Here is a 22,724-nt window from a genome sequence, read left to right on the forward strand (position 1 = left end):
GAATTGAACTCAGGACCTCTGGAAGAGCAGCCAGTGTTCTGAACTGCTGAGCCATCTCTCCAGCCACCTTTCAAAGTAATTTTTATTTGTGAGTAGGTGTGTATCTACTCACACGTACAAGGGTATCTTTGGAGGTTAGAAGAGAGCATTGGATCCCTTAGAGTTACAGTTGAAAGGTACCGGATGTGGGTGCTGGGAATTAAAGTCTAATCCTCTGCAAGAGTAGCAACCGCTCTTAAACCATCTCTCCCCTCTCATGCTTTTGGGAACAATGCAAAGACTGGGAGAAAGTTTCACAACTGCTTGCAAGGAGGACCAGTTCCCAGGCCCCTTCTGTCCTTTGACTGTCCTTAAACTGTCCTCTGTGAGCCTGCCTCTTTTGCTGACATCTGAGTGTCCAGGTTTAGCTGTTGAGCAGTGCCACCTTCCCTGAAGCTGTGCTAGCTGGACTTTACCTGTGGTCTGTGAGCGTCCTACTTTCTAAAGATGCTTCTTGCAGACCCTGGGAGGATTCTTGCAGGACATTCCATAGGTGGCGCTGTTGTACTGATTTATTATTTTAAAAAGCTTTCTTTTTCCCACTTATACAAGAGGACTCAAACTAGGTTCCTAGGTTTTATATTTTTTTCTCTTCAGCTCAGAGTGAAGATTACAGGCATGCTCTCAGAGCAGTGGTGAGACTGGACTTTCTCTTCAGCATTAGGAACCAGTTAGCCATGACATCACAGCTCTGCAGCACCTTACAGACGAGAAGGAGGCTGCCAGCTAGGCCCTAAATTTCCCTCTCCACGCCTATGCTTATTAGTAAGCACCATCTGGGGTCGGGAGAAGATCTGGCTTCCCCTTCAGCTGAGGCAGTTGCGTGGAGGTGCTGTGCTCAGCTATATGCATTCCGTGTGTTATTGAGCTTGTAGGTCACATCCCGTGTCCCAAGTCAGGTCCCCTCACCCATCCTTAATCAGCACATTAAAGAGAGTCATATTAAAAGTGGGAAGCAGGGGGACCTGGAGAGATGGCTCAGTGGTTAAGAGCATTGGGTGCTCTTCCTGAGGACCCTGGTTCAATCCCAGCACCCACACTGCAGCTCAAAACCATTTGGTTTGTAACTCAAATACCAGTGGATTCGACTCCCTCACCCCAAATGTACCTAAAATTCCAAATACCAAATGTGCATAAAAATAAATAAATCTTAAAAAAGTGGGAAGCAGAAAAAGATTTATTCCATGTGGCCACAATGGGAAGAGGGATGAGAGTCTTGCTGTGTAGCTTAGGCTGGCCTTGAGCTTGGTTCCGCTCTTCTCCACCCCATTACTGAGATTTACAGGCGTGCACCACCACACTGGGGACTGGAAACATCATTTTATACTATTTGATAAAAAGGAACTAGAATGGGAAGAAAGAACTGCGTGAAGAAAGAGCCAATTAAGAAGTAGGCCTTGTGTACAGATTTGTCGTCTATGGCTTTACAGTCTTAGGAACTGGGGTGGCTAAGGCAGGAGGATGGTAATTTCAGACTTCAAGGCCTGCCTGGTAATTGAGCAAGACAAGACTCGTCTCAGAAATAAAAGGTTGGAGGCTGCCTTCCTTCCTCCCTTCTTTGCTTTCTTCTGGAGTGTCTCTCTTTTTCTTTATCCTTGTACTTAAAAAAAAATGTCTTCTAGTGTGGCATGGCGGCACATGCTTTTAACCCCAGCGCCTGGGAGGCAGTGGCAGGGGGATCTCTGTGAATCTGAAGCCAGACCGATCTATAGAGTGATCTTCCAGGCCAGCCAGGGCTACGTGGAAACCTTGTCTCAAAAAAAAAGACAGAAATACAAATGGCCTGACAAATTCCAATTCTGCTTTTTAAAAAGTGGGGTTGGGGCTCTCACCCAGTGGCAGGTCTGGGGCTCAGCCAGTACCACACACATAGTGAGCATCTGTCTGTAATAGGATGTGGTGCCCTCTTCAGTCATGCAATCACACATGCAATGGAGTGCTGTATGTATAAATAAATAAGTCTTTAAAAAAAAAGGATGACAACAGCTAATGATGAGCATGAGTCTTGGGCCCTGGAGCTCAGGGGGTGTGCTTTGCTGTGATGGGAAATTGCCCTCCGCAGAGAAGGCTGCTTGGTCCTCACTGACATCTGGATAGTTTAGATGAGGAAGGCTTTCCCAGCTTCTTGAGAATAGTGGAAGTGATTGCTTCGTGTGTAGATGCATTACTAAGCCCCTTTCTCTTCTTCTTCTTTTTTTTTTTTTTAAATTTTCTTCCTCTTTAAAAAAATATTTTTTGATACATGTGTGTATGTATGTATCTGCACGCTAGTGCTCTCAGAGGTCAGAAGAAGGCATCGGATTCCCTAGAGTTAGAGTTACAGGCAGGTGTAAGCTACTTAGTGAGGATGCCAGCACCTGAATCTTGATCCTCTGCAAGAGCAATGTTTGCAACTGCTGAGCCATCCTTCCAGCCTCCACCACTCACTTTGAGACAGGGTCGTGTGTATCCATCCCAGTCTGACCTCAAACTTACTATGTAGCTAAGGATGGTCTTGACCTCCTGGTCCTCGTTTCTGAGTGCTGGAATTACTGACGTGTGCCACCATGCCCAGTTATGCAGTGCTGGGGATTGAGCAAAGGGCTTTGTGAACACTAGGTGTATACTAGGCAAACACTGTCCCAACTGAGCTACATCTTCAGCACAAACTTCCTCTAAACATTTGCAAATCCTTATTTTTGATAAGTGTCCTGTAATTCGTAATTCCTTTTCCCTCTCTTTGTGTGTGTGGGAGGGAGGGGGTGGGGGGAGATTTTCAGATTGACCTAGGGGGAGTATTGTTACATTTCCATAGTTCCTTTTGAGTCCTTGATACCTCAGTCTTTCTTGAGTGCTCGCATATATTTGGGAAAAAAAAAAAGATTCCTGTCCTTATTGGTTTACTGGTGAAATGAGTATCTCTGAAACTTGCTTAAGGAGTGCGAGGAGCCTGAGTTTAGAGAGTAGGAAGGGAAGAGGTAGGGGGCACTCTCCTCTTTGTTCAAAGCAGGCTTAACGTAGATCTTCTGTTTTCCCCACAGAAGCAAAAAGCACTGTGCCTGCCATGCTGCTGCTCACAGCTGCTGTTATCATATCTGCAGCGTCTCAGGCTTCGCAGGGCGTATGCAAACTGTAAACTGTGTTCTTCTAGTTGTCTTTAAAAGTGGTTTTTTGTTTTCCAAGTAAAAGACCGTAATCTGTTCTTTCTTCCAGGGGCGCAAGAAGTTCTCATTGACCCAGGTACATGATCTCCGTGCTTAGTTTCTTTTGGTTGTTGTTATTATTATTATTATTTTACGTGCTTGTTTTCACGGTGTTGTGAATGAATGGTTCTGGTTTCTGGACTGTGATCTTTGGAACGTTCTGATTTAAGTGACTTTAAATCAGAACTGTGACAAACCTGATTATTGTTCGGTCCTTGTTTGATGGGGTGCCCTACTGATTCATGTTGTCTGGTGAAGAGGAGCAATTTCCCCCTAGCATGGTGAAGCGAATGACTGGAGAATCATGCCTTGAATTCTCTGAATGCACTGCGCATGCGTATGCTGTTGATTTTGGAATCCCTTCACGGTAATGACTTTGCTCTGTGCCCGTGGCCTACGCTCCTTTCCACATTGATTTGAATTTCCTGTTGCATTTCTTCTCAGAGGCTGTTGTTATTGTTGTTGGAGAGACAGGTCTTGCTCTGTAGGCTAGCCTGGTCTTCAATTAGCGGCAATACTCCTGCCTCAGCCTCCTAATGTGTGAGCCACCATGCCTGTATGTTCTTAAGAAATCTTGCATTTTTTTTTTTCTTTTTCACAGCATTGGGTCTTTCTTTCCCCTCTTAAATGTCTGTCATTAATCCAATAGAAACTTGTTTTGTTATTGGGCTTAATTATTTCACAACAAGTTCAGTTATTTTTGGCTTAATTAGAAATGATGGCCAGGCAGGTAATAGTGCAGTAGCTTCGTACACATGCTGGCTGCTTTCATTTCACGTGTGTTTAGGCTCAAAGTGGAGTCCCCTCCAGCACAGTTGTCCTGTCTGATTCCAGCTCCGTCTCTACGCCGCTGGCTAAGTTTCTCAGTCTGGTTTGTGAAAAGGGTAGAGGACCCAGATGCCTTTGATGTTTGTTTGCTTTCTGAAGAAAAAAAAACAAAAACAAAAACAAAAACAAAAACAAAAATACAAGGGCAGGGCTTCTTGTGACAGGAACCAGTGACTTTCTGTACTGGTGAAAGTTAGGTTGACAAGCCAGGCGTGGTGGCATACACCTGTGGTTCCCTCAGCACACCGGAGGCTGAGGAAGGAGCCTGCTTCAGCTGTGCGTCATCACCATGTCTCAAACCCCAAACATACCTCTCAAACAAACAAAGAACTTGGGAACGGAAGAGATGGCTCAGTGGTTAAGAGTGCTTCTTGCTCTTGCAGAGGGACTGAATTTGGTTCCGAGCAACCATGTTGGATAGCTCACAGATGCTTGTAACTCCAACTCCAGGGGATCTGAAACATACTTCTGGATTCTGCTGGTACCTGCATGCACACTTGCACACACCTACACAACACACACACACACACACACCCGGGCATGAAGTTGAAACAAGACAGCCAAGCAAACCAAGAATGAAATTAACGTTGAGTGCTTTGATATTACTGAGCCCAGACTGGCGATTAGAGCCTGGTATGAAATACTGGGTTTTCCTTGTGTCAGCCACAGGAGGCAGCTGCCAGCCGGCAGTGCCAGTGGAGGGCATTTGCAGCCACCCTAAGTGGGAACAGCACGGGACTCACCCAGGGAGACAGGCGGGAGGCTGAGGCTCACACCCCACACCCAGCAAACCATGCCTCACCAGGCCCCAGCCCAAAGCCAGCAGCCCCTTCATGGCTCTAGCAGGACCGTACTTTAGACCAGACAGAGGCTGGCCATGTTTTACCTTGGCCCTCGTCTACAGTTCAGATCCTGGCAGCTCACTGGGGTAGTGCTCTGGGTGGAAGGGCATCAACTGCCAATGCCCTGAGGTGCTTTCAGAGGTGATGCCGTTGTCCTATCTTACAGAAAAGGCACCTGCACAGGGCCATCGTAGAGTCTAGCCACTTGCACGTGGGTTTGATCATCAGGTGAAGAGAGGTTTTGGCTTCCCCCAGAGGAAGCTAGCTGGGCCTCTTCCTGCTTCCTGCTTGTGTCACTGCTAATTGAGAACAAAGGGCCTCCTCCATCACAGCAGCAGACTGAATTTTGAATTCGTGCTCTGTGCTTTAAATGCAGTTTTCTTTCTCAAACTCCGTTCTTGCTCTGAACATTGTATGCACATCCAACAAGCCCAAGCCTTTTTTTTTTTTTTTTTTTTTTTTTTGGCTAATTTCATTCTATTCTCTTGCTTTTCCCACTTTGGTGCTGAGGTTAGTGCCTTCTTTCAATGACAAGAAAAAAGAAAAAAAACAAAACAACTAGCAATTTGCACTCAGGTGAGAACACTGTTTAATTTTTAAAAGCAGCTTCAAAACAAGTCTACAGCCAAGCATAGCAGGCCACCGTCGGGCCATCAGCTCCCCAACAAGAAGCTCCCGCACCCTCCTCTTCAGTCACAGCTGCCAATCCCTTCTGTCCCCCATCCTCCCCTGGGCTCGCCCAGCGATAATTTACGTTCTCACTCCAGGCTGGCCTTCCGTGTCCAGCTTGAGGTTCATAAACTGTGGTCTTTTGGGACTGGCTCCCTTAACTTAATGTTTTTAGAGGTCCATCCTTGTAGCACCGCTCAGGCCTTCACATTGCTGCAGTGTTGGCCTGTCCACATGCAGGCCCGTCCACACGCCACACTTTGTTTCCCTAGTCCATCAGCTCATGCGACCCTTGCATGCATCTCTTTCGCTCAGTGCTCTTCGGCTCTCTGGAACAATGCTGCTATGAACATTGTGGGGATTTTTGTGTGTACCTGTTTTAAACTCACTTAGGTGTACGTCAATCTGGGGAGTGGAATGGCCGGGTCAGACAACCACTCAACATCTGCCTTCTTGAGAAACTACCATACGTTCTCCAAAGCAGCCATACCGTCGGACGTGCGAGTTTGTCCCTCCGCGTCTGCCACAGCAGGCGTCACCTTTCTCACTCCTGAGGGGTTAGCACTGGTGCCTCCCTGCTCACCCTGGGACTCAAGGTTCTGGAGTTTTCACTTACAGTTAACAAGCACCTTTTCAAAGTACCCTGGACACTGACGTATCTGCTCCGGGAAAGGGCTGTTCTCATCTGTCTGTTAATTATTCATTTGCAACAGTTCCTTTTATGTTCTAGGTACAAGTCGCTTGTCAGAGACATGGCTAGCAAAATCCTGGATCGGCGCAAGTGCCATTTTGTCTTGCAGCAGCCGAGTGAGAACAAGGTGTTCCCAAGCCTGGGTCTCACTACAGCCTTGACAGGGCTGTCTGTGATTAACCACACAGGGGCCAGCTCACGCAGCCATGCCTGTGATCTGCTGACAGCAGCTGGGGGGATGGCAGAAACTTCCCAGAGCCCGCACTGAGCCTTGTTACCAGTTTGAGCAGAGGAGATTTATTAATTAGATTTGACAAGAGAAGAGGACTATCGATTTCTTGGCTCCTTTACCGTGTTCTTTCTGGGCTAAAGTATGTTGCAACCTCTCGTAAACAAGGGCATGTCTGTGGTCCACAGGGTGCAGGTGTGCCTGTGTATTTCAGTCTGTTTCTCAGAGCGTTCTGCAGCTATTCGGATAGTCTGCCTTTAGAATTTTACTTAAAAAGCATCCCTGGGTCTAGTGCAGTTTGGACAAGTTTATCCTGCCGTATGTGTGGCACTCCAGTCTGCAGAAAAGATTTCACCTTGTCCCAGCGAGCGAGCTCAGTCAGCAAGGGGATGTCTAGGCCATTCCTCTCCATACGGTTGGGTTTTTTTTTTTTTTTTTTATGGAATTAGAGCCTTTGAAAATGTTTGGTTAGTATGTTATATAAACTTCCCAAGGACTGTGATGTACCTGTTTTTTTTTTTTTTTTTAAATAGGCATTTACTTACCTCTTTTTAATTATTTCAAGGATTACTTGTGTATTTTTAAAAACAAGTTTTATCAAAACCATGTCCATTGTAGAGCTTTAGAGGGTAACAAAAAGCAAAAGAGATTTAAAAATCACTCACTACCCATTTGCATTTTTCTCTGAGGTGGTTGTGTTTATTTTGGGTCCCTTGGATTTCCGTATGAATTTCTGGGATAGAGAGTCAGTTTCTGAAAAGGAATCTGCTGGGATTTTAACAGTGATTATGCTGAGTGTGTAGACCAATGGGCGCATTACGCGCTGTCGCCTCTGTAGCTCTGGGAGATGTGATACTCTGTAGGTGACAGTAACCAAACCTCTTCTGCGTGCTGCTCTTGTGGAGGTCCCGAGGCTGATTGACCTACCCATGTCAGGTGACTTATGATGGCCTGGAACTGCAGCTCCATTGCCCTCTAGTGGACTCCATAGGCACTGCAGCCAGTGTACATACCCATAAACAGACACACATAGCATTGTACATACACACACACACACACACACACGCCTCCACATATATATGTACATACACACACACCTGAATGTACACATATATCTGCATTTACATAAGAAAAAGGGGAATGTTAAAGTTTCCAGTCTGTGGACATGGAATATCTTTTTTTATTTCTCTCTCTCTCTCTTTTTGTTATCTTTTCCCCCTGCTGTGTTGCAGATAAAATTTCTTATACATGTTAATTAAGCAAATGGTATTTCCTGGCTGTATCTTTAATTTTTTTTTTTAAGCTGTGGTTAGAGTTTTCAGAGTGCACATATAAAAGTATACATATAAAATAGACATGTATGTATGAATGCATTTTTAATTTAATTAAAAAAAAGATTTATTTTCGTTTATGTGTATGTGCACGTGTGTGTGTTTACATACACACACGTGTGTAATTACCAAGGCCAGAAGAAGGCATCAGAACCCCTGGAGCTGGCATGACAAGTGTCACTCGTCTCGATGTGTTAGAGACCAAATTCTGGCTCTCTGCAGGAGCAGCAAGCACTCCTTTCTGCTGAGCTCCTTCCCAGCCTGTTTCCTTTCCTGTTAACTGCTCCAACACTCTGACCCCGGAGTGGACGGGTCCTGGTGTCTCTGTCAGCTGGTTAGCTGCAAGCTTATAGAGGTATTTGACATTTTTGGGTGTTCCTCCTTCTCCCTCCCAGCCCCGCTGACTTCATTTATTAGTTCAGTGGCTTTGTTAGAGAGATCTTGGCCCCGGAAGACAGAAATAGTTCTACCTCTTGATTTTGAATTTGAATGTCCTGTCTTAGTCCTTATCTTAGGGGACCACACATTGAGTCTTTCATTATTAGTAAAATTGTGTTAGTTTTAAAGGCATCCTTTTACTGGTACATGGGAAGAATTTTTACCACAAAAGTGTTAAATTTTTCTGTCTTTTTTTTTTTTTAATTTTTTTACCCCATCTGTCTAGATGATCATCTTCTGTCTCCTTTATTCATGGGCACATTGCTCTTGCCCTGTAACTGTATCTGACAGGGTTCAGTGAGCTCACGTTGGAAGAAGAGTTAGCATCTATGATCATGAGGGATATGTGCTGGCCTGTGAGTTTCCTCTGCTTTGGTGCCCTTATCTGGTTTGGTTTTGGGAAGTTTCGGCCTCACTGGGGAAGTTGTTGGTAGTGTCCCTTCTTTTGGTATTTTTGGGTGGAGATCGTAGAGAATTGGTGTTAATTTGGTCATGAATGCTTGGCAGACTTCAACATTGAGGCCCTCTGTACCCTGCTTTTCTTTCTTGGAAAGCATTTGGTTATTAGCTCAATGTCTTTGGGTTTTTCAGCTTTCCTTTTCTTCTTCTTCTTCTTCTTCTTCTTCTTCTTCTTCTTCTTCTTCTTCTTCTTCTTCTTCTTCTTCTTCTTTTTGTGTGTGTCTTTCTAGGAGCTTGTCCATTTCATCTGTCTTATATAATTTATGGCATTCACTGTATCCCCTTACAGTCCTGTTCATTTATGTAACTGGTAATAATTTCTGTTTTCAGCCCTGAATTAACTTAAGATTTTTTTTTTCTTTAAGAATTTTATTTAGAGGCTGGGTGTGTTGGTGCATACCTTTAATCCCTGCAGTCAAGAGGTAGAGGCAGGGGGATCTCTGTGAGTCCGAGGCTAACTTGGCTTTACACAGCAAGTTCCAGGTGGGCTAGCATGACCCTGTCTCAAAAAACAAACAAACAAACATGCACACACACAATTTAATTTAGTCTTAAAAACAGATCCTAAAATGTGCATCAACTAAAATACCCAAGATATCTAAAATTCCTTTTAAAGAGAACAAAATTTGAAGGGCTTACGCCACCTTGTATCAAGGCTTCCTCTAAATTTATTAATCAAGGCCAGGTGACACATTGGGAAAGGTGTTTTGATTTATTATTTTCCACCTCTCTGTGTATGTGTGTTCAAATCTAGATTCCTGATATGAGAGACAACGTGACATCCACTTGCCCATGTCTGGTTTATTTCTCTTAACATGATGATCTATCCATTTTCTGGCAAATGATAATTTTTCTTCTTCACATCAGCTTGATATTAGTAATTGGTGTCTTTCCTCCTTTTCAATTCCAATTTGTCAGTTTTGTTATTTTTTTTTAACTAGCTTTTTATTTTATTGATTTTTCTCTATTTTTTCCCCCTTTCACTTCTGTTGTATATTTTATTTTATTTTTTTTTCTTTCTTTAACTTGCTTAGAATTTAGTTCCTCCAGTCTTCTTGGTCATCAGCTGGAGATTGTTTTGCTAAGTAGTTAGACCTAGAGATCTCTACCTGAGCATGCTTGTGGCTTCTCATCTTTGGTATACGGTGCTTTATTTTCATTTGCCTGGAAGTGTTTTCTGATTTCCCTTTGAAGCATGTTCCTGGGTGTTCGGTGTTTAATTTCCACATATTTGTGAATTCCCAAACTTCCTGCTGTGATGGTAGGATCACTTACAAGCAATTTCAGGTCATTTACACGTGTTGAGACCCTCTTGTGGGCCAGCATCTGGGAACATTGCTGGGTACTGTGGGGAAGCTGTGCTCTGCCACAGGGTAGTGTCTGTGTGTCCTCCCGTGGTGGAAGTGTCCACTCCCATTGCACTTCCGCTGCGAGATGTGTGCAGTCCACCCTTGGTCTTCTTTCAGCTTAAAAAGCACAACCCTCTCAGTATTTCTGTCCTGGTCAGCTTCCTCCTAATTCCTTTGCCGATAGACCATTAGGCTCCTCTCAGTATGTTTATTTCCTGGGGTGGAAAAAAGAGGTATGTCCTCACACTACACTTGTTCTTTAATATGAACCTGGCAGGTGTCAGCAAAGCCAGAGAACGTGTGATACTGTCACTCCTCTTCTCACCATCCCCGTGCTAACTCACTCCCCTCAGAGCTGGCAATCTGTCCCTTCTCTCCATTTGAGCTCACTCACACTCTCAATTATGTATGTCATTGCTCTTATACACGACTGAAACAATCCCATTTTAATAGACTTTTCCTTTAATTTAATGTCTGTCTATCTATTTGTCCGTCTGTCTGCTTATCTGTATATCCATCCATCCATCCATCCATCCATCCATCCATCCATCCCTTCCTCCATCCATCCATCCCTCTATCCATCTATCAATGTGAGACAGGGCCTTATAGCCTGGCTTGGGCTTGAACTTGTTCTGTAGTTCAGGCTGGCATTGAACTCTTGATTTCCTGTTTCAGCCTGTATCCTGGAATTATAGGCATGTGCCCAGCTTTAAAATCCTAACTATAACAATTACATTAATTCATTTGTGTGGTGTGCTGTTAAGTTGGTGCACAGTAGCTCCCGGGTGCATGTGGAATTCAGTTAGTGTTAGTCAGTCCTCTCTTTTCTACCATGGGGGTTAAAAATGAAGTTTTTTCGGGTTCAACAGCTGAGCCATCTCACCAGCTCCAGAATTCTAATTATTCTAACCTTTCATTTAAAACACCCTAGAATGAACAGGAAAGTATCTTTGTCATTCTGTCTCTGCCTCCCTGTTCTCGGAGCTCTGAAAGAGTGAATCGCAAACAAACTAACACCCTGGCGCCTCAGGGGCACTTCTGATGTCAAGGCCATCACAGCACACAGTCAAGGCCTTGGGCTTTTGTTGCCTCCGCACACCTTAATCTGTGCCACCAACTGTCCACTTTAGTGTCCAGGCTGTAGGCACCCCACTTTCCTACGAGTCGAGTCCCCCAGTGGGGTCGGCAGCCCCTTTGTTGCAGACTTGGCTTTGCCTGTTACTGGCTTTGGGGCATGACCCCCTGGTCTTCCGTCACATGTGTCTGTGGCAGGGTTACAGGGTTACTGGACTCTGCTAATGTGTGGTTGCTCTCTGCGTAGCTTTGCTGATCTCTGATCTGTTCTCTTCTTTCCACATGGATGTGTCTGTCGGCCTGAATTTCTGGGACTGTACCTTGCGTATCATCTTGCAGATCAGGGACTCCTGGCTATCCTGTGAATGAGTCAAGCGCTGCCTGGCTGACACTCTTTATCCTGTGTCACCTTGCACACACACCTTGAATTTCCTCCAGCTTGGGTTCTCACTGGCCCATGGAATTGATTTTCCTCCTTGTCAGCTAGAAGTTTGGGTCCCGAGGACTGTGTCTCATTGGCTTACAATCATGTTAGGTGTGGGCTGTCAAAACAGTGGATGCCAGGAGAGATGAGGTCTTCTGTGTGCGTGTATTTTTAGCTTGTTATTCGTTTATTGGGTGAAATGAAATCAGCTCGGCCCACTGGACGTGTTGCAGAGGTAGGCTCTGACTCCTTATAGATGATGTGGCTCTTGGTTACCTCATATGAGATGAACCCTCCAGCCTTGTACTAAATGAAGCCATCCACTCATGGAGTAGGGCAACTCATGTCTTCCTTCCTTACAAAGAGGAAGAGTGAATGGGGACTTCTCTCGTGTTCCTGGGCTAGAGAAAAGATGTGGCTCCATGTGAACAACGGAATCTTCTTTCTCCCCTTCCCTATGCCTTTTTTTTTTTTTTTTTTTTTTTCCTTCAGTGAGCAAGATTTGGGAATTTCGTTAGTGCCAGTCAGACACTTCAGTAAGACCCCTGGTCATGTGTTAAATTTTAATTTGTGCAGGGCACGTGACACAATAATGACAGGCACATAGAACTGGAGTCAGTGCTGGGCGGGGCCACAGGCACAGCCTTACGGGAAGTGGCTCCATCATCTTGAATGCCGGGAAAACCCTGCTCCTCCAGGCCCTGCCCTACCTGCAGGAGCACCCAGCTCAGAGCTCCCCTCCTGCAGCTGCTGTGGCTGCAGAAGTGAGCTTATGGAGAGGTCTTATGGAGAGGCACTGGCTTCCTCTAGGTCAGTACTAGGTACATTTACCTCAGGCATGATGGCTGCTCTTTTGAACTCTGCTCCAAGGGAGCAAGGGACACTTCTGCTAGTGTCCAAGTCTTGCGACTCTAGTCCTTGTGGACTTGACTTTGGTCCTTACAAAGGATGGATTTGAGATATTTTCTCCTCCTACCCCCTCATGGCTCCCTACTAAAGTTCTTTCCCTTCGTATTGGAAGAGGATGTTTGCACAAAATGCCTTTCTCTTTCCCCATTTTTCAGTCTCATAGCTTAGCTTCCTCATCTCTCTTGTCACCAGTCCATCTTTCCACGTATCTAGCTGCTCATCATTTTTTCTGTCTCATTCCAAAACACACTCGAGGCAGTTTTCAGAATTAGAGAGTGAAAGCATGCAGCCGAAAAAACCGGCCCTGGGCTAGAGAGCCAGTACCACATGCACTTTCATGGTGCCTGTCACAGTGTGTGATCTGCGTCCTGGCCCTACACAGTTGGAAACACTGACCGAGCTGCCAGCAGGGAAGCAGGGCTTTTGAGATACGTCCCTGTCTGTAAGATAGACACGTGGCTTAGGAGAAGCTCAGCCACCAAGGCTTAAGCAGGTGGTTTTTGCGTGTCCTGTGACATCAAAGATTTCTGCCTTTCCTTCTCTCAGTTGGAGTTCTCTCTGTAGTTACTTCTGTTCTGAAGTAACTACCTCTCCCTGTGTGAGTTCGGTGGCAAGGGTTGTTCAGAAATAGAAAATGACAGCCACGGAGAGGCAACTAGCACTTTCAAGTTATTTTCTTGGCTGCTATCCGGCTCAGGAAGTGGCTCACACGCTCAGGAAGTGGCTCATACAATCTCCCCCCCGCCCCCCCCCCCCCAAGGCCCCAGTGTGGTCCCTGGGTCATCATCCATACAGTACTTTTATGTAATGCATTTCATGTTCTTTAATGGGAAGATCTTCACAGGGAGGGAAGGCCACTGGAGTTAGTTAGCCCTGCATGTGATGCTGCCACGGTGAGAGCATTCCAGCCAGTGGATAATCGGAAGACTCTGGCTGGGGTTCAGATCCCATCAGCATGCGCTTAGGTCTTTGCTTTTGCACACTCCTCTTTCAAGAAATAAGGGACAGGGAAGAGAAAAAAAGCACATGACTGTTCTCTCTTTCTCTGTCCGCAGGTGCCCTCACCACTAACGGCATCAATCCTGACACCAGTACCGAGATCGGCCGGGCCAAGAACTGTCTCAGCCCAGAGGACATAATTGACAAATACAAAGAGGCCATTTCCTATTACAGCAAGGTGACTTGATGGCTTTGTACTGTCTTCGTGTCATTGTCTTTCCAGTCAGGGAGTTCCCTGTTGACATTATGTCATATTGCAGTATCTTTAAAAAAAAAAATGCAATGTAGAGTATACATTATTGGTGGCATTCATTTGTGTGTGTGCCACGACACACATGTGGAGACCGCAGGACAACACAGAGGAGCTGGTTCTCCCCTCACCATGTGGGTCCTGGGGATGAGACTGTCTGGCCAGCATGTTCTCCTCTTACTTGCTTTTATAAAGATTGTATTATTTTCTAGTACATAGTGCTAAATGCCTAAAACGTTTATTTTTTTTTCCTATTACAAACAGTATGTATTTAATTTAAATTTGGAAAAAGCCTGTCACAGCACATTCACGGATAGTTATTATTGATATTTCTACAACAGCTTTCTGTACTTCTGAAAACCAACATGTCCTAGTTAGGGTTACTGTTCCCGTGATGAAACACCGTGACCAGCAGCAATTTGGCTTATATTTCCATATCACAGTTCATCACTGAAGGAAGCCAGGACAGGAACTCAAAACAGGGCAGGAACCTGGAGGCGGGAGCTGAGGCAGATGCTACGGAGGGCTGCTGCTTACTGGTTTGCTCCTTACATGGCTTGCAATGTGTGCCAAGCCAGTGAGGTAAAATTTCGAGGCAAAGGAAAAAAGAGAGGAAAGGCAGGGCTTAAAATAAAACAGGAATTCAATAAATGATGGTAAAGCAGGTACAGGAGAATCAGTTACATCCATAGCATAAAGAGGCAAATTACAGAGGTAATTTTACAAAGGAGGCAGAGGTAGGCTTCAAAGCCATCCTCGTCTACATAGCTGGTCCAAACTAGCCAGAAATACACAACGAGACCCTGTCTCCATCCCCTTCCCACACCAAAATTTTTCTTAAAAAAATCTAATTGATCTAAAAAATATGTAATTATAGGGCTACTTATCAGAGCAGAAGAATTCAAAACTAAATACTATCCAGTGATAGATTATTTAAATAAATAATTCCATGTCTTTCTGTGTTGGAATGGGAATTAAGACACATTGCAGATAACCTCTGATGCCCTGTCCAGTGACTGGCATCTATAAAACCAGCCTCCAGCACATTCATGTGGGAACCAGAGGACATTCAACAGAACATTTTTATAGCAGTATAAAGGGAAACTGTAAATGTCCATTCGCAAGAGAATCAGCAGGCAATTCACAGTGACCCCAAGAGAGAGGGTGTCGGCTGGGAGCCACCACGCCCAGTTCCCTCAGAACAGCTGTCTCATCTCATGAGGCCTTCCTTGCAAAACCTTCTTGGGATGACGGGTTATTATTCTTCGGTAACTCTGAAATACATTACTTAATCAAACATGCAACTGGCATTCTGGTGGAATACACAGTATGCTTCTTACTTCGGGAAGAGGATGTCCTCACAGTGCTGCTCACCTCTAGAAGGTCCGAGGGGCAAGCATTTCCACCTTGGAGTTCTGGCCCTCTGTGTAGTGCTGTGATCCGCCCCCCCCCGCCCGTATAGAATACAAACAGTTCTCTCTGTATTCCAAACTATTGTATATCTCTTTGCTTATTTTACAAGTGGATTTTTTTTTTTGCCATTCCATTTATTTAAACTGTTGGATAGAAATGTAGTTTGCTTTTTTTTTTTTTAATTACGTTTGTTTATTTAGTGCTTGTGCGCGCACACACACACACCTGGAGGCCAGAGTGCAACTTGTGGTATTGATTTTTTCCCCCTCTATCCTGACAGTCCCAGGGCTCGAACTCAGGGACTCATGTTGTCAGTCTTTGTGACAAGTATTTTTCCTCCCTGAGCCATTTTGCTGGCCCCGGACTGACTCTTTAATGTCCATTTTAAAGCTTAAGGCATTTAAAAATGGAATGAAGCCCCCTCGCCCCTTCAGAGCCCTTTCCTGTCTGTTTTAGGAAAACAGTTTCCAGGAGCATCCAAATGAATCTACAGCTGTAGAGCTCTGAGAAGTAGGGTTCCGACTGTACACACTTGACATCTGCCTTCTTGCCATTGTGGGCGCACTTGTGCCTGCAGGTAGATGCCATCTCGCCAGCCAGGTGGGAGCCTCAGTGGCCACCCAGTGTGTGGACATCACCTCCGGGGCCAAGTCTGGCCCGCTGGGGTACAACAGAGGTGTCAGGCGGCTCTGCTCCCACCAGTCGGAGAGAGCAGAGTGCAGACAGAGCACCCCTCTGCCCTCTCCAGCCATCTGACTCTGTGCAGGTCTGCAGGCCCGGATATAGTTTTCTCATCTCTCTGCTGCACAGAATGCTTAATCAGGGCCAATGATTTTTACATATATAAATGGCCAGCGCAGTGGCAGGCTCATTAGTACTGCTCAATAAAGCATTGGTTATTGCCTCTTCTTCCTGGGTTCAGTATGCTACATGGCATCTGGGCAAAGCCAGCTCCTCATATGTATGTAAAGCAGACGGAAGGAGGAAATTCATGTCTTGCTTTCCCTGAGTAATGTTTTCATTCCTGCGCTTCACCGAGCCCTTTCTGCTTTTCTTTCTCCTCTCACCTCCTCCCCTGAAGAGCCCAAGCCTTTCCAATGCTACCCAAGACCTCTGATTAATTAAGGTTGATCCAGTGCTTGGCTTTCACTCAGTACTCATTAAGAGGCGTCGTCTGCAGACTGGTCTCCGTGAATGGCTTCTCCCTGGACTCCTGAGCAATGTCTCAGGATGTTCTGTTGTATTAGGAGAGATGAGCTGGAGGCCTGGACACACTGCTGAGGTGTTGGGAACCTCAGACAGTCTGCAGCCTTACGTCTTTCTTTAGGCACAAGATAATAGGCTGAGGCCCCTTGTCTGCATCAGTGTCACATGCATGTAACTTGGCTGTCACCATCAGTGCATGGACAGCAGGGCAATAGTCTGGCAGAACAGAGAACTGTGTTCATTTGTTCCCCATGTCCAGACAGCCATTGTGGTACCTCTGTCATCACCCTTATCCTCTGTGCACATGCTTTCCAGATCTGCTGTGCTTATACCTATAGCTTGAGAATAAACCCTAAGCTGCTTCTGGACACGAACATTGCATTGCTTCGCTTTGCTGCCCAGTCCCACCTTGTGTGGGGTGCTGTCTAGCTAAGGCCAGCCGGACAGTGAGGACTGTCCATGGTGCTGAACCATCTCCCTGTCCTAACGGAGCAGTTGTGATTCAGAGGAAACCTACAGAACCTGTTCTGTTCCAATGCCTGCGCTATGGTATAGGTGGTTCTGAGACAAGATCAGTGGCACAGAACACAGACAGCCCAGATGTCTTCTGCAAAGTGCAACAAATTCCCAACTGCTGCATTAAAGCCGCAGGGGTGAGAACCACATTTAGGTAAGAAAAATGGCAAAGCATCCATTCGTAATATGGGCTGAGGATCCCTAACTCAAAAACCTAAATCCCCAAAACCCAAGCTCCTCTAAATGTTAATCACTTCTGGTCTCAAGGAATCCTCAGCCTGACTGCCCCTGGAATGAGCACCACGGTTGTATGATTTTAATTAACGCAAACTTAGGGTTATTTCAACTTGTACCCATTAACACAGACTCTCGGAATTAGCTTTTCCCTGAGGGTACCAGGGGCCTTGTACGAGGGAAGTGCTGACGCCTGGCATGTCAGTAGAAATGTCCTAGCTCTGGAAACACCCTTGCTCCTTGCTGATGGAGGTGTTCTCTTCATACCCGCAGTATAAAAACGCTGGAGTGATTGAGCTAGAAGCGTGTGTCAAGGCTGTGCGTGTCCTGGCTATACAGAAGCGCGGCATGGAAGCGTCAGAGTTTCTCCAGAATGCTGTGTACATCAACCTCCGGCAGGTGAGCCTGTGCCTGCCTCTGTGGATGGGGACTCAGGTCTCCTGAAACGTGTCACTTACGATCCAGCTCTGAGATTGTATGGTATAATAACAATTCAGGGGTCGTAGTCCGAGAGCTTCTTCATTGTATTTTTAGAATTCAAAATTCACTGTCTTTTCCCGCTTTCTATTGGGAATGACAGCACTGGCTCCTGCCAGCTTTGCAACCTTGACGTATCTTGTGGCTCTTGCTTTTGTCACTTGTGAAATGCTTGCTATTTGTAATGCTGGGCTGTTTGGTTTGCAAAACACGAGGCTTGTCTAGCTCCATCCACACAGTAGGCACCTCACAAATGGTTAAATCTGAGCCTGAAGAGCACACTGAGGATCGAACCCAGGGCTTCCTGTGTGCCAGGCTGGCACTCCTCCACGGAGCAGCAGCCCCAGCCCCTGAAAAGGTATTTGATAAGGCAGTCATGAAAGCATTTAGTGGCGGATTCACAACGTCGCTCCCCAGCCTGGAGGCTGTTAGCTCTGTGTAGCCAGGTGGAACTGATCTATAGGCAAGCCAAGGGAGACAGGGCTCCGGCAAAGCAGCAGCCGGCCCGTAGACGCCATGTTGAAGTAGCGTGGAGGGAAGCGGCCACTCTGCCATCACTGAGTGGCAGCTTCACAGGGAAGGCAGGTGTTGAACGGCCTGTGTGTGAGTGACACACATCAGAGGGATCAGTGTCAGCTCAGCCACGGAGGGAGAGACAAACACAGAATAAGGCCCGAAAGGAAAGACTGCCCCAGTGTTGCCGGCTCACGTAGACGGAAGAGCACCGGTGGCCTCAAACTGGGGGAGCACAGAGAACCAGCTGCACCTCATGTGCTTAGGGAAGGCTAGGAGAGGCCCCACTGTCTGTTCTCTGTTGGCTTCCAGTAGCCAGGAGGCAGGAGAGGCAAAAACCTGGTACTTTGATGTAGAAGCGTCAGTTACCTGGGAAGTGGCCTGAAATGAGCTTAGATGTCAGTTTCTAGTAATGCTGAAATTTAGTTTAACTTTGTTCTACCCAGGGTTCAATGCTATGTGTGTGTGTGTATTTACATTTATTTTATTTGTGTATATCTGTTCCTGTGTGTGGGCGCATGTGCCACAGCATGCATGTGGTCAGAGGACAGCTTAGATAAGTCTGTTTTCTCATTTCCTCTTGTTGGTCCTGGGGATTGAACTTCAGTTGTCAGGCTTAGCGACATGCACCTTTACCCGCTGAGCCATCTCGCCTGCCCCCGAAGCTGTGTCCTTTCAGGGATGATGCTAAGGCTGTAGTCCTTGTAGAGGACTGGAGGGCGGGATGCCCCATGCCAGGCATACACAAACTCACTGCAGTGTGCATTGACTGAGATCCTGGACGGTTAAGCCCTTCCAATGCCTGCCTCACAGGGCATGGACCCAGGACCGAGGGAAAGAGACCACCGAAGTGGCTGAAGAGCAGAGGTGGGATGCTAGAGCCTCACTGGACTGGAGCATGGAGGGCCAGCAGGGGTCAGGCTAGTGTCACTGCCAAAGGACAGTGAGGATAACACACACAGGGCAAGAGGGTAGGACCCTGACACAAGCCATGCCTCCAGGGTAGATTGGAAAGGGTCCAGGGAAGCCTTTGAAACTTCTTGTAGGCAGGGGGCTGGGTCTCATGTCCATCCACAGGTCTGCAGTGGGCTAGTGCTGTTGTCATCAGGCCTAGGGGTTTCAGGAGACAGTTTTGAAACAGAAGAGGCTTTTCTCAGACTTGGAATGGAGTCTGTTGGGCTTAGTTGGTGCTAGAGGACTGGGTGGCTGCCAGCCATACAAGCCCTGCTTGGCCTCTGTAGACCCATGGACCCTCACGCTCTGCAGTTATTGAACTTACCTTGCAGATTAAAGGTAGGGTGCTTGGATTTAACTGCAAAACCGTTTTCCCAGCTGGGCCTGTTTGGACCACCTCTGCTACTGCATTGCTTTGCCTCAGGCAAACACTAGAGGGCAGCAATGCTCCGTGGCAAATATGGCCCTGCGGCACAGGGGCGGTTACTGGCCTTCCATATTCTGTGCAAAGAGGAAGGCCCTTTGCTGTAGTTGACTCATCCTGATGTTAGTCTGCTAGTTGAGAAGGCAGCAAAATAATGAGTTCTGGTGGGATTTTAAAATCACAGCAAAAAAGGGGGTGTAGTTTTTCTGAAATAGAACAAGCTTTAAGTTCTTCATCAAAGTGTGTTCCATGTGCAATTTGATGATAATGAATGACTTTGACAAATGGTGGACATTCTGGAAGGAATGGAGATGTGACTAGTGCAGTTGCCGTCTGTCCTTACGAGTGAGCCTGTGGTGCACACCTTTAATCCAGCACTCAGTAAGCAGAGGCAGTTAGATCAAGGCCAACTTGGTCTACAGAGTGAGTTCCAGAACAGCCAGGGCTACACAGAGAAGCCTTGTCTCAAAAAACAAAACAAAACAAAACAAAACAAACAAACAAAAAACCCCAAACCAAACCAACCAACCAACCAACCAACCAACCAACCAACCAACCAACCAAGATGTAGAATCTCTTCTCCCCTGTGTTGGCTGCTTTAGGTGAATGGTTTGTGGTAATTATCTGGCACTCCTAAAGGGCAGCAAATAGCTGGCTGTGTACAGATCTGTGTGCTGGCCACGAAGGTTTCACAGGCAAATGGCAGGGTTTGTATTAGAACACGGCCTGGGACTTCAGCCCCCAGACCCAGGTTCGGTCAACTTTTCCTCTGTGTGTGACTAGAGGAGTCATGCATCCTCTCAGCAGCCTGTTTCTGTGGAAAGCCAGAGGCCTCCTTAATCCTTTGCAAGTTGCAAATGCTACAGGAACGCTTCCTTAGTGTTATACACCCACCAGGCACACCAGAGTGGTCAGGAATCTGCAAACCTCACTGGCATCCATTCACAGATGCCTTAAAGTCTGACTCTATCTGTTCTTTGAGATTCTGTAGTCTAAGTGCAGCCATTCACATCCACAGAGAGGGAGCTTAGGAAAAAGGAACAGTGTCACAGGCAACAAAGAAGATGGTGGCCTTAGAGGTGAGGGGTTTCTTGGAGGTGTCTTCCCGTGCCCTTCCCGCCCATTCCTTTCCCTCTGGGTTGGGCAGGAGCCAGACTAGGCATAGCCTGTCTGTTTGCCTGCCTGCCTACTTGCCTGCTGTCTAGTCTAGTGAGCGGCAGACAGTCACGCTCCACGCCGGCTGAGCCGAGAAGTGGAGGGGGACCCGGCTGATAAACAATAGACAGGAGGGCAAACAATTCCCAAATGAGTCAGTTCTACAGGAAAAAAAGAGCATGCTCCCACCTTGTAGGGGGGCTGCTCGGGAGGCTTGTGTCTCCAGAACATAAGTGATGTTGCACCGTAGCAAAATGTGCAGCGAAGGGAGCTGTGTGGGCTGTGACGACTGTTCCCCAAGCCGCCGGCTTGCAGCGAGCGGCTCCATCTAGAGCTGCACAGCAGAGTCGGGGACAGCTTCCTCGCTGCTCAAAGCCAGTTGTAAAGATGGAGGAGAAGCCAACCGGGAGACCCAACTAATCTCACAGCATCTCCCATTGTTATTTAAATCCTCCTCATTGTGGCACCAACACCCAACCATCCTGTGGCTCCCCTTACGCCCAACAATACAAGTTACTGAGTCCATTTTTATTTTCAACTGGAAATGACCTTAAGAGAAAGTGCTAGTAAGGAAGTGTTTGGAAAGCTAGATCCACAGCTGAGGGTCACACAGAGGCACTTTCCTTGACCCCCTCACTTCTTGAAGTTCTGAAATGATTGTGTGCCCTTTAAGAACATTTTCCTTTATGAGGCTTTTGAGGAGACTTTCAACCTCTTTGCTTCTTGGTTAATTTTCTTTCCGAAGCCATTCAGATTTCATGCAGGCTACTCTGTTCAGATGCAAGAACTGCCTCTTTGCATTTCTTTTTTCTTTTTTCTTTCTCTTTTTCTTTTCTTTTCTTTTTTTTTTTTTTGATGGGTTTCCTTAATGAAGCTGTTGCTAAGGAAACCCTGCAAGAGCCTGGTAGGCACAGGAGTGATTGCATCCCTAGTACTTCTGTCAGTTTGAGCTCAGAGTCAAACGGCTGGGAGAATGGGAAAGGCGATGGTTTAGAAGGGGGAAATGTGAGACTGGGGCTGAGGTCCTTCTGTGGCAGGTCAGCGCTGGGCAGCCCGTAGGGGCGGGGAACTCATGGCTCCTACAAGGAAACCGCTGAATGCAGAGGGAAGAAAGTCTCCTCACTGGAGAGGAGAAAGGAGAGAGAACCGAGAAATTTCTGGTCTCACAGAATTCTGGGCTGCGGCTTGCCCCGGAGTCCTTGGGAGAGTGGAAGACTCTGAGGACAGTCAGAGCATCCTGTCTCTCCAGGCAGAGACAGTCAGGCAGCCTTGGGGGCCAGCCCTGCCTCGGACAAGGCACTGCCTATTGAGCTGCGTTTCAGATCCCCACTATGACCAGAAGAGGTGATAAAAGAAGGAAGTAGTTAGTGTCCGAGGGAAAGCTAGAGACCATGTTGTGTCCTGCAGGTGGCTGTGATTTTTAAACATGGGATGAGAGGGATGTTTGGGGACGTGCAAGCCGCTGTGGCCTCATAGGCTTGGGGAATCTGAGGTTTCCTTTTCTGAATTAGTAGTTAGGAACCTTAGGGCCGAGTCCACCGATCTCTCTAATAATTACACCTACTTCGTGGCAGGTGTTTTTCTGATCGAACCATCCTTTGGTTTCACTTAACTATAATCTCATTTTCTCCTCACCTTGATTTTTATCTTTTCGTTGTTACTACTCTTAAATTCTGTGTGTTTAAAGAATTGATTTTAGGTTCTTCTTTAGCGCAAGCAGAATGTAAACAAATGCAGAAACAGAGGGTCACAGGCGCACTGCTCCTAGGGCTCCAGGCTATTCACCCTAGGAGGTTAAAGCTGAGCTGAATGTTAAAACCGTTTTTTTTTTTTTTTTTATAAGAGACTTCGGTAACACAGAGACTCTGGAGCAGGGCCGGGGGGGGGGGGGGGCTTATTCATCTCTCTCGTCACTGTGCCGGCACAGTGCTCGTCAGAGACCAGACACTTATTAATCTCTGACGCATGATTCATCCCGCTGCTCTCTCAAGCATCTTCGGCACCACTCGGAGCCATGACAGCGGCGACCGTTGGAGGAGAGGCAAGGCGCCCAGTGACGAGCTTTACAGCCCTTCTGCATTTAACACCTCAAGGCCCTCCTGCGAGGAATTGTTTTTTT

General features: G+C 46.6%; 1 protein-coding gene across 2 annotated transcripts in view; it reads left to right on the forward strand.

Moving 5' to 3' along the window:
• Positions 1-22,724, forward strand: part of Trappc9 (trafficking protein particle complex subunit 9) — a 440,029-nt gene that overhangs the window by 14,779 nt on the left and 402,526 nt on the right. Inside the window, exons 5-7 of one of the 2 annotated variants that reach the window (XM_060389314.1) lie at positions 3,232-3,258; positions 13,520-13,641; positions 17,356-17,481. In XM_060389314.1, the coding sequence (XP_060245297.1) occupies positions 3,232-3,258; positions 13,520-13,641; positions 17,356-17,481 (275 nt within the window). The remainder of the gene's footprint in view (positions 1-3,231; positions 3,259-13,519; positions 13,642-17,355; positions 17,482-22,724) is intronic. The other variant, XM_060389315.1, reaches the window with a different exon arrangement.

Source organism: Meriones unguiculatus, chromosome 8 (assembly GCF_030254825.1).
Source record: "Meriones unguiculatus strain TT.TT164.6M chromosome 8, Bangor_MerUng_6.1, whole genome shotgun sequence".
Classification (NCBI taxonomy): Eukaryota; Metazoa; Chordata; class Mammalia; order Rodentia; family Muridae; genus Meriones; species Meriones unguiculatus.